General features: G+C 41.5%; 1 protein-coding gene across 1 annotated transcript; it reads left to right on the top strand.

The window, feature by feature from the left end:
* Positions 1-159: 159 nt before the first annotated feature.
* Positions 160-14,435, top strand: TNFSF10 (TNF superfamily member 10). The gene is made up of 5 exons (XM_075003940.1): positions 160-290; positions 4,798-4,950; positions 7,893-7,938; positions 8,755-8,871; positions 10,229-14,435. Exons 1-5 carry the CDS (start codon positions 165-167, stop codon positions 10,678-10,680), a joined length of 894 nt encoding a protein of 297 aa, XP_074860041.1. The 5' UTR covers positions 160-164; the 3' UTR covers positions 10,681-14,435.
* The last annotated feature ends 1,536 nt before the right edge of the window (positions 14,436-15,971 follow it).

Here is a 15,971-nt window from a genome sequence, read left to right as displayed (position 1 = left end):
CATTTCCTGGAGATCAGCCAGCCGGGAAATCCTCTAGGGTTGGAGGAGAGAGAGTCTGTAGCTCTGCTCAACCAGGAAGAGCTCCACCTTCAACAGAGCAAACAATAACAGTCTCCCTTACCTCACTCGCTCGCCCAGTCTTTGTGTGCAGCTGCACAGCAAGCATGATGCTACCTACGGCTGGCCCCAGCACTGGCCAGACCTGTGGGCTTGTGCTGATCTTCGCTGTGCTGCTGCAATCCATTTGCGTGGCTGTGACTTTCCTTTACTTCACTAATGAGCTGAAACAGGTAAGTACCATTGTGGCGCTCTCGGTGCTCGGCTCCAGCACTGCTCAGTCTGCAGGCGGATTTGGCCAGCCTCCATGCAGTGCCTCACTCTCTCTCTCGCTCTCCTTGCAAATCTGTTGAAGAAAAAAGAATGCATTGTGTTCGCCCTGTCCTGCTAAAAGGAAGGTTGTCTAGATTCATGCACGAGGGACCCTCTTCCCACTCACGAGAGTGGTAAAACCTCCCACTTTTCAGGAAGCAGGAGTGGGTTCTAGCTGTTTTATTTTAGCAGGAAAGCCCGAGGCAAGCAGGACTTTCGCTTTCATTGCAAGACAAAGAGCTGGGTGAGGTTGGGCTTGATTTGCTGCTTGGCTGGGGTTGTTTGCTTTGTATGCAGAATACGAAGGTCGAGGGAAGAGGACTTTTTAAAACTCACCTTATACTTCTGCTTTTCCCCCAGAAACAGAGGAGTGCTTTTTTATTGATTGCTCTTTCCTCCCTCCAAGGTGTGACTTGTCAGCACTGCTGGAGCGTCAGGAATGCCCTCAGGGCTCAGGACAGATTTCTCCCCCCGAGAGTCACAAGCAACTGGCAAATAATGGATTTAGAAAAATCCAAGGTCAAAATACCTTTAAAAAGTTCCCAGCCACACTACTTTGTTTTCAGACAATGACTAATCTTGATAGAATTTCAAGCAGCCCGCAAGCTGATCACTGGCCCCCGCCACACCCCCGCAGTGAGTAGGGGAATGTCTGGTTAGTGGATAACGACTTACATTAGCGGCACCGAAGGTTCCTATCTTGGGTAGCATCAGCTCAGACGTTTGTTTCTTTTCTGAAGTATATAAGCGTTCCATGCAATTTCTGGCTGATTGACTTTCACTAAGCACTTCAACAGCATGGTTCTATGTGGACATTCATGGCTCCATGGCAGTTTTGTTGGGATAATGGCTTCGTGTGTCCATCAACGTTTCCTTCCCCGCTTCTCTACTGTAGAGTGGGGGCCATTTGCGTTGTTTCCCTTAGCTGCAGGGGTGGCTGGATGCAAAGAGCACCCTAGGTAAATCATTTCTGAGGGGTTTTGAGATCCTCGTGTTCCAAGGTACTTAATATTATTGCAACCTTTGAATTTACCACCTGCAAAATTTAGTAGTACTCTAAGTTCAGATTGTTTTTTAGATGGCTGTATCAAATGGTTTGTGAAATTATTACTAAATTATTTGCACCACTCTGCAATCAATATCAAACTGCCTAAGTGCTGGGGACCTATCTGCCGAGTTAGTTGCACTGATAACTTCATATTTCGTGAGTTAGGGATCTACAGAAACATCACATTTTCTTATGAAAAGAGGTTACACTGTAGTGGCAATGAGAAAGTGGTGTACACAAAGTTATTCCAACTCTCATGTACCTGGTGCAAAGTTCTTTTGTTATCAAACTTTTACATATGAGCAAGTAGTAACCAGAGCGCTTGCTCCTGCTTGTTTTTCTTCCAAATGTGTATCTTGAACTTCTGAAAAGGTGCCCTACTGGCCCCAATAAACCACGTTCTAAAACCTGTTGGACTTACTGCGGAGAATAATTCACCTTTTTGTTGTGTTAAATCTAACTCTAATCATTCTGAAGAGAATTTTTTGGGCTGAAAATAGTCTAGATATTTGCAAATAACATTATATGGTGGCTGTATTCTATGTGTGCTCTATGTTCTCCTACACACAGATAGAGTGTGTTTCTAAATTAGGACTGTAAATACAGTTTGTCATCTTAATTGGTACATATGGGTTATGGTTAATGAAAGTTATCACTGAGACAGGCCCCTCTTTTTTTCCTGTTTCATAGTTCTGTATCTCAAGATTTCTGTCAAATAAACATCACTGGCCATGTGTCAAAGATCCATTCAGCTGTCAGTACAAATTTTAAAAACTATTTAATGGGAGGTGTTCTTCTCAACCTACATCCATAGTCATCTGATTACTTCAATATAACCATCTGTTTTTCATAAGTTGGATAAAGCCTTTTGGACAGCTGAGTTTGTTTGGAGGGGGAGGGCAAGGGAGTGCAGGGCAGTTCTGAAAAAGTGACTCAGACCCAGGCTGCACCGTAGTTAATTACACATCCAGAATATGGGACAATGAAGAAAACAAGAATTACTTTGCGTTAAAAACATAATCCAGCTATTGCTCCTAGAATATATTTAATAATACTCCATTTAACATTTCTGTGGCACCTTCTCTCCATGGATCTTAAAGTACTGTACAAATATCATTTGATTAAGTCTCATAACACTCCTGCTTCAGCTTCCCTAAGCTCTAAAATGGAAATAATACTTCCCTGCTACACTTGTGCTTGCTGAGTGCATTAAACTCTGCAGGGTCAAGATGTTGTAGCAGTAGTGCTGTAAAGTTACCTTGGTATGTGACCAATTAAGCAAAAAGCAGAAATGGCAGTGTTGTATTGGTTCCAGATTGAAGAGCAAAGTCTTGAAGTTCCCTCTTCTTTCCTTATCCTTAGATCTGGGTAGGAGAGTGGTCTGGGCTGGTCTACATCCAGCTTTGGTACCAATTTAACTAACTATATTGGTTTAAAGAAAACAGTCCTCTAGCATGACTGCAGTTCCACTTGTAGGAAGATGCTCGTATCACATGTCTAATGTCCATCAATTTAAATGAAGGAAAAAGTCTTATATTACAAATATTACACTCCTCTGCAGTAATGATGCAGCAGCCTAAAGGGATATTCCTCTCAGTCACAGCATTTTGCATCAATAACGACAGAATACAGTAGTGTTTTTAAATGTAAGGGAATGATGAGCAGATGCTGCTGCACGAAGGTCAGGTAGGGGCTTGAGGTTAAGTGAGATAATATTTGCAGTGTCAGATAGGTTAATTCTCTCTATCCTGCTAAAGCAGGAAATCTGTAGCTTGCCACCTCCTTTGTTTTCAAACAGCCAGGAAAGGAGGGAAATGGTGGGGAGGAGGGATGGAGAACAGTCACTGTGCTCTGATGCTGAATATTCCAGGTTTGAAGGATACTTGAAACTGTGACATGTTAAGTAAATTGTCTTCCAGAGGCAGCAGCTTAACAAACCCAAAATCGTTTAATATGGGAATGGTTGATTTTACACTATAATCGTCAAGAAGCCAGTCTGAATGCTTTGCATGTTCACTAGTGTCTTTGCTTTTCACTGTTTATTAAAAATTTTACTGCCATGCAAGTTTTGAGTGGACAATGATGAATTGTTGAACTCAGTGGAATCAAGGGTTTACTCTAGTCTAGGTTGCTTAGGTTACCTGTTCTTACAGTAAGGGGCAGCTTGAGTTTTGGTAATGGATTATATCCCCCACAGCTGCAGTAGAGCTCAGGGCAGGGCATTATTGTTCACACTATTGTTTACTATTTTAAACAACCCTAGTGAAGACCATGTGATTTTTGCCACCAATTCAGTGGGGCCCTGGTATCACTTTCTCTTTTTATGCATCAGAAGAAGGAATTTTCTTGAGGATATGGAGATGGACCCCCAAGTCACAAGACTGGGACATGAAATGAGATCTGGATGTCAGCTTCTTCAGAATTCATGGGGAGGGGGTTTGAATGTGGCCTTCTGGTCCCCTTCCATTACAGAAAGTACTCCAAGCTGCAAGGTTTGAATCTGGAATGGAATTTGCCTGAAATGCAGACATGGGGAGTGAGTTAGTGGCTGATGCACAGGATATTTTCAGGCCTCAGTATAGGAGAATCCCATGTGTAAGGGAACTTAACTCTAACTGCATTGGAGGCTAGAGCTGATAAAATACTTTCCAGCATTAGTGACAAATGTTGCAGGTGCATAAACTTATTGGCTATGGCTACACTAGCGAATTTTTTTGACAAAACTGGAGTTTTGTTGACAACTTGCCACACCTCAGCACACAAAATGCATTTTGTCAACAGTCTATCAACAAAACTCAGCATTTCCACCAACAACTTTCTGCTACTCCCAGATGAGGAAGAGCGCCTTTGGCCACAGATTCTGCAGACAAAAAAATGCTGTGTGGATGCCCTGTGGGGCCTTCTGTTGACACACGGGGTCTTCCAGGACACTGGGCAGACCGGTCTGCTGTGCTTTGGGTTGGCTGTGTTGTCAAGAGAGCAGCTGAGCCGTCCAGCAGCTCTGATGACAGAGCGGATTGCTCTTTCAATCTGCTTTAGTATATGGCTGCACTCTTGTTGACAGACGTTTTTTCGGAATAATCTCTTCTAACAAAAATGTCCATCAACAGATGCTTCTAGTGTAGCTGTAGCCATTCAGCTGAGTGCTGGAATCCAGTTTATGACTATACAGATCGATAAGAATACACTTACATTTTTATCAGGTACCTGACTGTAACTAAATAAATATGTGAAGTCAGGATTAACTCTCCTTTATAAAATCTTCACTTGCTGTAGCATATTGGTGTTAGACGGAGAGGGTTTTCTTAAACATAGGAGCTTTAGAAATAGAACATATTACATGTTAAGTGGATTAACTAGCATATTGATTTCTACCACAGCTCCAGGACACCTATTCCAGGAGTGGCATTGCTTGTCTCACTGGGGAAGATCTGGGAACTTTCATGACCAATGTGGATCTAAATGAAAATGAAGAAAGAGAAAGTGACCCCTGCTGGCATGTGAAATGGCAACTAGGGAAGTTAATTAAAAAGGTATTTTGGAATTGTCACAGATTAAATAGTGGAGCTTGATTTGCCAGTTTGCTTTAGACAGTTAAGCACCAACTGGTAAAATAAAATGCAAATCCCACATTGATTCCTTCCTTTGTAATGATCAAATCACATTTCCAGATACAGAAGAATTCTGCTTGCAGTAAAGTTCTTCTGAGAACAGAAATTGTCATTTCAGTACGAAAGTTTCACTGTATTCAGGAGACAAAAAATATAGGTGACCAACTATTACCAATTTTGCCCAAAGAATGCTTCATCCACTGTTGTTTGTCTGGCGTGCCCGCTATGGAGAACCTCTGTCTGTCCTCCTCCTCATTTGTGACAGAGTGTGAAGATGCAGGGCCCGATTGTCCTTTCATTCACACTAGTAAATCAGGAGTGATTCCACTCAGGTCACAGGAAATTTAACCAGTATGAGATCAAAATCTTTCCTGCAGTCCCTGTTATCTTACAGCAGGAGGGAAAGCCAACAGACGAGATCTGGACTGTGAGGCTTGGGGCTCCCCTTCCCAGCACCTGGCCCACGGCAGGGTGCCGGGGGGTCCCCCAAGCCTTGTGGACAAGCTGGATTCAATGCAAGGGCTCTGATGGGTGGGGGGCACTCGCTGCTATTCCCCCAACTGAGGAAAGGGGAGGAAAGCAGCAGCACTGCCTGGAGGCTTTATTCCACCACTCTGACTGGCCAGAATCACGAAGGGCCATGCCTGTGAGCAGGAGGAAGGGGAAGAAGGGTCATAGAACCCCATGAGGGGTTCTGTACAGATAAGCCTCCTTCGCCCCCTTCCACCCAGACACCCTCCTGCAGCCTCCCACCCAGGCTCTCTACCCCCACCCTCCCAGACCCCTTACTCTCATCCTGATCCCTCACTTTCAGACTCACAGATCCAGTCCACACACCCCCGACCCAACAGCTCCAGCCCACCCATACACACCTCCCATTCAGACCCCCAACCCTTAACTGCTCAGACCCTCTATCTGAAACCTCCTCATGCACCTCACTCCCATCCGGATCACCAGTATACTCCTGCACCCCACTTCTCCCAAGATTGCCCATCCCTGGACTACTCCTGCACCCCCTCCTGCCCAGCCCCTTCAATTCACAGCCTGCTCTTGCACCCTCCCTCCTGTCCAGACCTCACACCCCAAACCCACTTTCTGGAATCCCCCTCTCACTCTGAACCCCACCCCACACATGGCCACGAAGTGTTCTAGCCCTGGCTCCCTAGGCTCTGAGGTCTGGTGTGTGAGGGGAATGAAGTGTGTCTCTTTTTTTTTGTTTTTTTTTGTTTTTCAGTCAAAGAACACATCAGAGAGGGGTTTGGGGGGGGTTGGTTGTTTATTTTTTGCTTTGTTTTTTTGTTCTTTTTGCTTCAGTGGCCCCCAACCCAAAAAGATTCCCCACCCCCATCTTGAAGAAAAACCACCCCTCACCACCTGCCTCATGCTTGAACAAAGAACATGTATATCATGAAGCACTAACAATTTTATTACAATCTAAACTGGACCTCTCACTTCCCCCATTCACGACAAACCTTGACTGGTCAAGGTCCAGTATTTTTATCAACATTTTAAAATACACACCCACACTAATAAGTAATACAAGCTTATTATTAATACATCTTTTGTTCTCACTTTATCACAAATGTAAGTTTCACATTGAAAAAGGGGTTGCCAACCTGTAAAGAAGGGTGAGGGAAAACTGATCTACTAAATTCAGAGTGACTTAATTATAGAATGTTGCACTAGAGGTCTATATTGACCTAAGATGAATTCCATGGTGTTACTCCAAATTTACACTGGTATACCTGAGGGCAGAATTTGGATCACTGTATTAATTTAGTAAGTTTCTACAAAGGGAAAATTCAGAAACAGTTTTCTTCACCAGGGCAGTTCTACAGTTGGACATCATAGTTGTAAAAGGCCCTTCATCTTGTCTGTACTGTCTGCACCACAACTTCTGACACTGAAAAACACTTAGGTTTTAGAATGTATCTTAGAGAAGCAATGTACATATGAATGGTACTGAAAGGAAGTTTGTTGAACCAGTGAAGTGCAGATTAAGGTGTCCCAGAGCCATCACATTCTGTAATCATTGTATCCTTGAATACAGTCTCTTACATTTCCATGGAGGTGACAATGCTTTTGTCATCCATCTATACATGAGCCATCATGACTTAATGGGAAGTGTATTGCTATTTCATTGTATTCAAAATACCCGTCTCATGAGACAGAAACCATTTGTTACAGAGGAGATATATTAATGGCTTCAAGTGACAAGAGTATTTTTGCTTGAAGAACTAATATCAAAATTATGTGACAATAAGGTGGGATCTCATTTAAACCCAAGAATGCCAGGAAATTCATGCATGAAAACTTTCCACATGAATCTTTGTTCAATTCTATGGAATGTAAGTTTTGTGAGAGTTTGCCTGAAAACAGAGTATGAGATTTTATATGTAAGTTTTACCATGAACTCCAGTGAACTTCTTGTGAAAACCCCTGGGTCTCAATCTCCTCCATTGTACTAGGGTTAATCTGAAGTAACTCCTGTGAATTACTCCACAATCAAATTACTTCAGATCTGCACTAGAGTAATTGCAAACAGACTCTGATGCCATCAACTGTATATTTCCTTTACTAGAGGACCTACTCAGAGGGGCCAGATTTTCCAAAGAATTTCAGTACCCAGTTGAGTGAGCTCTTTTGCAATCCAGCCCTAGATATTTAAAATTACTGTAAAAAGGTTTTTTGTGAGAAATTAATGATCGTTGCTTTTTGATGTCCACTTTCATTTCCAAGTAAAAATTTTTTGTTCAGTGATGTGGCATATAAAGAGTCTGTTGAACAGTTGTCTTTCTTGCACCTTTGTTACTGCTCTACTGATTTCTCAGAAAGAAAACAGTTTTTTTTATGTGTATTTGCAGATGATATCAAGAAACTATGAGGAAAACATTTCTTCTGCAGTGAAAGGTATTTTTAATAGAACATTTATTTATTTAGCACATAGAAAAGAAGCTGTTATGATAGCAGATGTGCAGTGCTTTCATACATATTTCCAGTTTGTAGAGAATAGCACCTAATTTCTTATTTGGTTGTACAGTCCTTCTTCAGCAAAGCATGGAAGAGAAGTAACTCAGTTGGTATTCTTTTAAGAGACATACTAAGCAGTCAGAAAATGTGGTCAAGCCACTAGATCAAGATTCAGGCAAATCTTCTGGCTTCTATTACTGGCCCCAATTCTGTGATTTTTTGCAATTCATTTAACTTCTTCATGCTTCAGAGAACAATTCATTTTAGTTGCTGTGCAGCTATATTAATTGAGGATTAGGCACAGCTCTCTTCTTAAGGTGATGCAGAGACTTTCACTGCAAGAGAACTAACAAGAAGCATTCTGGTTCAAGAAGTCAGAGAATATTTTTCTTGAGTGAAGATCACAAAATTTGGCCTTAAAAGACATTTACCCTTTCCATGAGCAGATAAGGTTTTTTAGTATAGGGTATTTTGTAGATGCTAGGGTTTTGCAACTGTGTTTGGCCAGGAAAACATACAGAAAGCTAAAGAAAGCATTTCAAAAAGAGCAATTCTGAGAAATTTTGACTGAATCAACAACTACACTTCAATCTCTCATTGATTTCATCAAATAGAATATTTAAACAAACAAATTCTTGAATACTGTTGATTAAGTAATTAGATAGTCACTTATGTTTCAGTGGAAGTGATAATGCCTTTATTCTTTCTGTAGTTCTAATTTGAGATTATAAATGTCTATTTCTTATTTTCTTGCAGCAGAAACTTCTCTAACTCTTCCAGTAACTGAAGAACAGAGATCTCAGAACCATGGACACAGAATAGCAGCTCACTTAACTGGAAGCAGGAATAAGAAGAGCTCTCTATCTGCCTCAAGTAAGATACTTTGCTATATTGATAAAGAAAGAAAATGAATAAAAATAGGGAAGATCACTGGAATATGTGGTCTTTATGATTTTGCAGAAATGAATAAAACCACATTGATCATTACAGGCACATTTCTCTGTTTCTCACGGACTAAATGAAAATGTTTTGGCCGGATAACAGGAAATCCTTAGTTTTTCTATTTTTGGTTACAGTAACTCTTCAGTTCACTCCTGTACTAGTGCCAAGCCCATTCAACTTGTAATTCACCTTCCTTCACTGTCTTTAGTGTTTGTTTTTAATTTTTAATGAAAAGTCCTTCTTTCTAACTCTGTCCCCATTTCAGTATCGTTTTGGAAAGAGCAATGTGTGTGAGGCCGTGTCTACACTAGCCAAAAACTTCAAAATGGCCATGCAAATGGCCATTTCGAAGTTTACTAATGAAGCACTGAAATACATATTCAGTGCCTTATTAGCATGTGGACAGCTATGGCACTTCGAAATTGACGCAGCTTGCAGCCGCGCGGCTTGTCCAGACAGGGCTCCTTTTCGAAAGGACCCCGCCTACTTCGAAGTCCCCTTATTCCCATCTGCTCATAGGAATAAGGAACTTCAAAGTAGGCAGGGTCCTTTCGAAAAGGACCCCCGTCTGGACGAGCCACGCGGCAGCGAGCTGCGTCAATTTCAAAGTGCCACAGCTGCCTGCATGCTAATGAGGTACTGAATATATATTTCAGCGCTTCATTAGTAAACTTCAAAATGGCCATTTGCATGGCCATTTTGAAGTTTTTGGCTAGTGTAGACATAGCCTGAGGGCCTAAAAACTATGGTGATCAGCAAATTTTTTTTAAAAAAGGAGACGTGAGATTCACGCCAGATTTATTGAAAGACTTATATATATCTTAGAACCGGAAGGGCCCTTGAGAGGTCATCAGGTCCAGTCCCCTGCACTCACAGCAGGACATATCACTGTCCATGACAGATTTATTTATTTAGTCTAACCTGCCCCAGACCTTTGAAAGGCCTCCCCCAAAATTGGGCTTACAACTCTTTGTTTAGAGGGCCAGTGCTTTAGCCACTGAGCTATTCACACAAGCTCTGAGTGTGTAGCTTATGCATTTTGTGTGTAGCAGTATTATTTCAAAATCAACTATTCCTGATTAGCTTATTCAAAATAAGGCTGCTGTGCAGACATACCCTTAGAGAGCTTTGGCCTCATCCTGCACCATCTGAAGCCAATGGATGCAAGATCTGGCACCTTGCTCTTAGAGTTTTTGAAGAACTGTCTCAACAGCTAAGAAACAGTAGACTTTGTTGCATGCAACATGATTTAGCTCTATTTTCTTCTCTATTTTTCCCCCTCACATAGATTCATCATCCAGAAGAGGTTTTGGGCAGAAAATTCATACCTGGGAACCCTCAAGGAAAGATCATTCATTCCTCTATAATGTGGAGTTGAAAAATGGGGAGTTAATCATACCCAGAACAGGGTTTTATTACATCTACTCTCAAACTTACTTTCGATTCCGTGAACCTGAAAATGAGGATTCAGAATCGGATCTGTTAGCACAAGTCAGAAACCCTAAGCAAATGGTCCAGTATGTTTACAAACTGACAACTTATCCAGAGCCTATTCTGCTCATGAAAAGCGCGAGAACTAGCTGCTGGTCGAAAAAGGCAGAATATGGTCTTTACTCCATATATCAAGGTGGAGTATTTCAGCTAAAAAGGGATGATAGGATTTTTGTCTCTGTCAGTAATGAGGACATGGTTGACATGGACAAAGAAGCAAGTTTTTTTGGAGCCTTTTTGATCAGCTGAATGATTAATATAAAACCAGACTCCAAAGGAATAATTTTGTAAATTCTGTAATCAGAGTGGCAGGGAGGGAGGAAGGCACTGTGACCATACAATGAATTCAAAGCAGTAGTGATCAAGCAAGAATTCTCACTCTCAGTTCATCCTGTGAAAGGGTTGATTGCTCTGAGAAATTATTCGAACAAGCCATAATGAAGAGCACCAGGTGGCCATTGCTGCCAATGATAGTGCCTTGTATAATAGCACAGCCTACCCCCAGACATGCCAGGGTACTGGGCATTGTCTTAATTTTAGTATGTCAACCATCTCAAGTGCAAGCAGGCACAGTCCAAGGTTCCCCATATCACTTGACTAAAGCATCTCAAATCCTCATTTGTGGCAGACCCTCTACAGGAAAGTTGGATTTGCACAGGACTAGAGAGAGACTATGCACTTGGATGGAGGATTAGATTGAGGTTGGAAAATGGATTTTATCATGAACTACACTGGATCCTATCCTGCTAACTCTTTCTCCTGTGAGTAATCTTCACATGAGCAGAAGTCTGCAGGATCAGGCCAAATGTTTGAATGTTTGCTAAACTAAAATGAAAGGCATGCAAATGATTAAACTACAGTAGCATTACAGTAGTAACATACTTAACTTTCACATAAATTACTCCATTTGAAATCAACATGAAACTCACGTGTTTCAAGTTAAACATATGCTTAAGTGCTGTATGGGATCACAACCTGAATTAGATTATTTTCCTTAGTTTGGATATTGTGTAGATGACAGAAACATGAAATGGCCCAGCAGAGCCCTTGAAATCAGTAAGTCAACATAATGGGCTCCCAGTACATTTTGGTAATCCTGTATCTGCTAACTTCATTATCATTGTCCTGCAGAGATTTCACCACACTTACAGAATGTTCTTGCTATACTGAGAATGAGTATTTGACCCAGAACCCAAGTGTTTTCTTTTTAATGTCACATTGAGTACTGCATTATTTGTCTCACATCAAGTATGATACGATATGGTGTTTTCAGGTTCATGGGCTTGATGCCAGGGGACCTGATGTGATGCAGAATAATGAGCTTGAAGGATGAGATTTGAAGGAGAATATATTCATTCCTGGAGAAGATACAGGTGCTTCAGCCCAGGCTTACTTTAGTTAATACTGATTAGAATGTGGTGTTGTTTGCAGGGCTGTGTGAGGATTACACATTTATTTTTCTACCTAAACTGAATGTTATATTTGTTAGTTGTAAGATTGTTTTTCGAAAGTGAAAGTTTTGCCAAGATTAGGAAATAGAGCCAGATCTTCAGGAGGCATAAGGCAGTACAGCTACAATGACTTTAGTGAAGTTACACCAATTTACACCGGCTACAGACCTAGCCCACAGTCAATGGAAATACCATGTATTTCTGAAAGAAACAGAGAGTTAAAGGCAAGTCAGAGTCAATACAATTAAGCCTGAAGAGGTTTTGGTCTTCTTTTTTTGATATAGTTTGTCTAAGAAGTCATAAAGTGATGAAAGTCAGCAAACAGCCTTACTTACCTTGTCTGTGGAAAAACACGTGCCACTAACCCTACCACTCTCTTTATGGCCAAAAGGAAGTGAATTTACATCAGTCGCCTTATTTGCCTTGTCTTTGTAAGTCAGAAAAAAAGGTACACCAGTCATTCTATTTACCTTACCTATGGACAACAAGAAAAGAATTTACTGTAATAATTTGCTTTGGTTAGTTAGAAGAAAGCAGCACATGCAGGTTTATATTCACAACCCTCATTCCACTCTCTGTACATAGAGTAAAATACATTAATTTCAATGGTAAACAATTCTGTGAATTTCTCCAGTGTTTACTGGAGATGCTTGATTTGCAGTACAGCCATGTCTCAGACATATTATATGTTTTTCCCAGCTAATTTTAGGTTTATTTGGTGGCTGCCTGATTTTGAATACAGTGTGAATTCAGACCAGTTTCATACTGGTCACAACTGACTTTGAATTGCAGCTGATTTACACTGATGTAGATAATTCAGGTCTCGCTAGCTAGGGTTTGCCACCATTACTTATATTTACATAATACCTTAGATCCCAATCATGTACATGTTGTACCTCCCTGGTCCAGACCTGACTGTTCCCAAACAAGAGAAGCCCTCACCCTGCACTCTGGGGAGCTGCTGTGGCTCCAACCTCACGCTCCTGTAGGGCTGCCAGGGACTCTGGACCCAGCCCCATAATCTGCAGGGCTACAGTTCTGAACCCAAGCTGTGCATTGTTGCTGTGGGACTGCAGCTCCAGCCTCAACCCTGTGCTGGTGCCATGACGTTCCAGCTCCAGTCCTGCCCCTTTCTTGTCCCCGCAGGGCTGCAGTGGGGCTTTGCCTCTGGCCCCAACCCTGCACTGCCACCATGGGGCTGCATCTGGGTTCTGGCTCTGGCTTCAGCTCCGGATCCATGCTACTTGGTGCTGCACGGTGCTGTTGCCCCTGGCTGGCCCTCCCAAGATCTCTGGTCCAGAAGCATCTGTGGTCCAGTCCAGACCAAAGATTGCCAGTTTTAAGAGCTACAGCCTGCAAGAGAACTACTCTAAAAGCCTTTACTTTGCAGGTTGTTCCATTGATTTCAGTGGAATTGCTTGCGGCATAAGAGCTTGACCCTATATCCATTCAGATCAGTGGAAAAACCTCAACAAGTAAGTACCCCTTACATACTATTCAATGAAAGGGAAGACAAATCTGATCCAATCCAAATAGGTATAATGTGTTTATTTTTCACAAAACTAAATTTCACATGATACATTTCAGTTTTTACCTTAATAAATTTTGAAAAGTAATTTTCAGAGAATTTTTATCCAAATTTTCCTCACAATTCTAACTTTTGATTCCTGTAACACAGTGTTTTGAATGTCACACAGGAACACTACAAGACTGCATAAAATAGATCCTTCCAGATCTAATTTCTGTCCCTGATCCATCAAAGTTTTGTATATGTGCTTCACTTTACAAACTGAGTAGTCCTATTGATTGTACTGGATCAAGCCCATATTATTGAAGTCTTCAATAACATAAGTACGACAATAAATGAAAGAGTGGATTTTAAACAAAAGTCCAGTGATTTAGGATGCTTAAAAAAAATCCAGAGCAGCAAGAGAATTTCAGATGTATTTGTTGTAGCTTAAAAGTGGAAACCATAACTTAAGAAAAAGGCTCTGTGACACAAAGATCTCAGAGAGACACAGGTGAAAAAGGATTGTGAAAAAGCCGTAGGGGTTATACACAGTTTCACAGCTGACAGTAACTTAAGACAGATACTACTATCTATTACACACAGATGTTTTACATCACTGTGTCTCTGCAACTTCATATATAATAATGTGCCCAATTTTATTTAGGAAGTGCTCCCAGGCATGTCCAAACTTTTTTCCTCTCCATAGGAACACATCTTGATGTGACTCCATTCTGGGAGAATATATGTAACACAACAGGGAGTACACTAAATAACTATATTTCATTTCTCAGTAAACCAGACACACACAGCCCGGGGGAAAACCGACAAGCAAAATTTGACAAGGACTCATTTGAAGACAAATTTATCTACCATTTCTGTTTGTGGAGTCATAATCTCGTTCCCCCGGCCTCGTTACTCTCTTGACTTTTAGCAATAAATGTAGCAACTAGTTATTTGCATTTATTGTGCATTTGCAGCTATAATAATACCTTAACTGTTCTATAAAAATTGTAATTTTTGTACCTGCGTTTTATATAAAATGTTTTTAGTAAATAGCTTCTTTTGTCTTTTAATTATTAAACTTGTTGTTAAGACAGCCTTAAAAGAACATCTCAATCTGAAATCTGGACAGAGAGATGTATTCAGGCCTGATCCAGTTCTCACTGAAATCTGAGAGGGAGTTTGTTGATGTCACTGCAAGGCCCATAATGCATGTAATTTAGCAATATGACATGAGGAAGTCGCTCCCTGATGCCAGCTGATGATGACTAGTTTCTTCCTCGAAGCACTGGATTGAAGAAAATTGAAAATCCTTGTATAGCCAGAGACTGTAAGGTATTAAGAGCATTTTGAAGTGTCATAACCTTCCTGAATGGGACACTTAATTTTAGCCCTACCTATTGTAAACAGAGGATCTGTTCTTAGTCATGCAAACATCGAACTCTTTCTGTTGCCAAACTGCAGTAGGGGACCAACTGAACTCACAGGGAAAGATTGTCCCTGGTCCTGGTAGAGCATGCTGAGAGGCAGAAGGCAGACAGGAGCTCCTCAAATGGGCAATGACAATTGTAGCCCCAGATTTAAGGGGAACACAGAGAATGCATTGCCCTCAATGGTGAAATGGTTTGGAGTAGGAATGTGAAAGGTTAACCTGTAAGCATCACTCTTAACAGGTGAGCTTACTGGTTCTGTTTAGTGGGGGCTGGAGCAGCTCCGCACCCACTGTGGGCTAGGAACTGCTCCAGCCATGCTGGGGCCACCGCAAACAGTCTTCCACACTCACCAAGAGCAGTCCTTGTCCGCAGCAAGTCCAGGCACATTGGCTGCCCAGAGCAGCCCGTCCATGTCACAGGTAGAGGCTGCCTCAACTGCTGGGGGAAACTGGGCTATTTCCTTCCTTTCCATACTTAAATTGCATTTGTTCTCTGTGCTGGGCCGTCTGAATAAGGATGGTGCCTCCTGGAGGTGCCATCCATCAGCAGAGTTTCCCCCTAGGTAGGTGGGATCCACACCAGCCCTACTAAGGCACTTCCTACACAGTGTAAAATAGCCTGTGTTGTTTACCATTCACAGAAGTTCAATCTTTTATTGCAGTGGCTCCTAGAAATCTCAGCTCTATGTGTTAGTCACTGCACAAAGAAAGAGCTGGTCACTGTCCTAGTATGTTTACATGCTAAGCAAATTTATCACATTATTTGTTTTATTCCTTATTTGAGTGCAGGAAACACAAAACAGTATTAATAAACAAAGTCACAAATCCTGAAAATTGATCCAGCTGCCTGGATCTCAGCATCCTTGCAGACCTCCATTAAAGCAAAAAGCAGGGGTCTGCCAGGGTGGCTCCTCTTATAGAACTGGTGCCCAAGATGGTAAATGACACTCACAGAACATGCCTCAAAATGTTTTATTTCATACATGTTGCTTTTTATTTAATTAAAGGGATCCTCCTCCTCAGTATTGTTATGGGAAGTGGCATATAGAATCAGCTAGTTGACCCTCACTTATTTACTTCACTTGACCCTTGCTCTATTAAATTATTTTTATTTATATTGTAGCATCCACATAACGCAAACAGGATC

The sequence above is a fragment of the Carettochelys insculpta genome, chromosome 10 (assembly GCF_033958435.1).
Source record: "Carettochelys insculpta isolate YL-2023 chromosome 10, ASM3395843v1, whole genome shotgun sequence".
Classification (NCBI taxonomy): domain Eukaryota; kingdom Metazoa; phylum Chordata; order Testudines; family Carettochelyidae; genus Carettochelys; species Carettochelys insculpta.
Note: the sequence above shows the minus strand (reverse complement) of the source record. Positions and strands in the feature narration are given on the sequence as shown.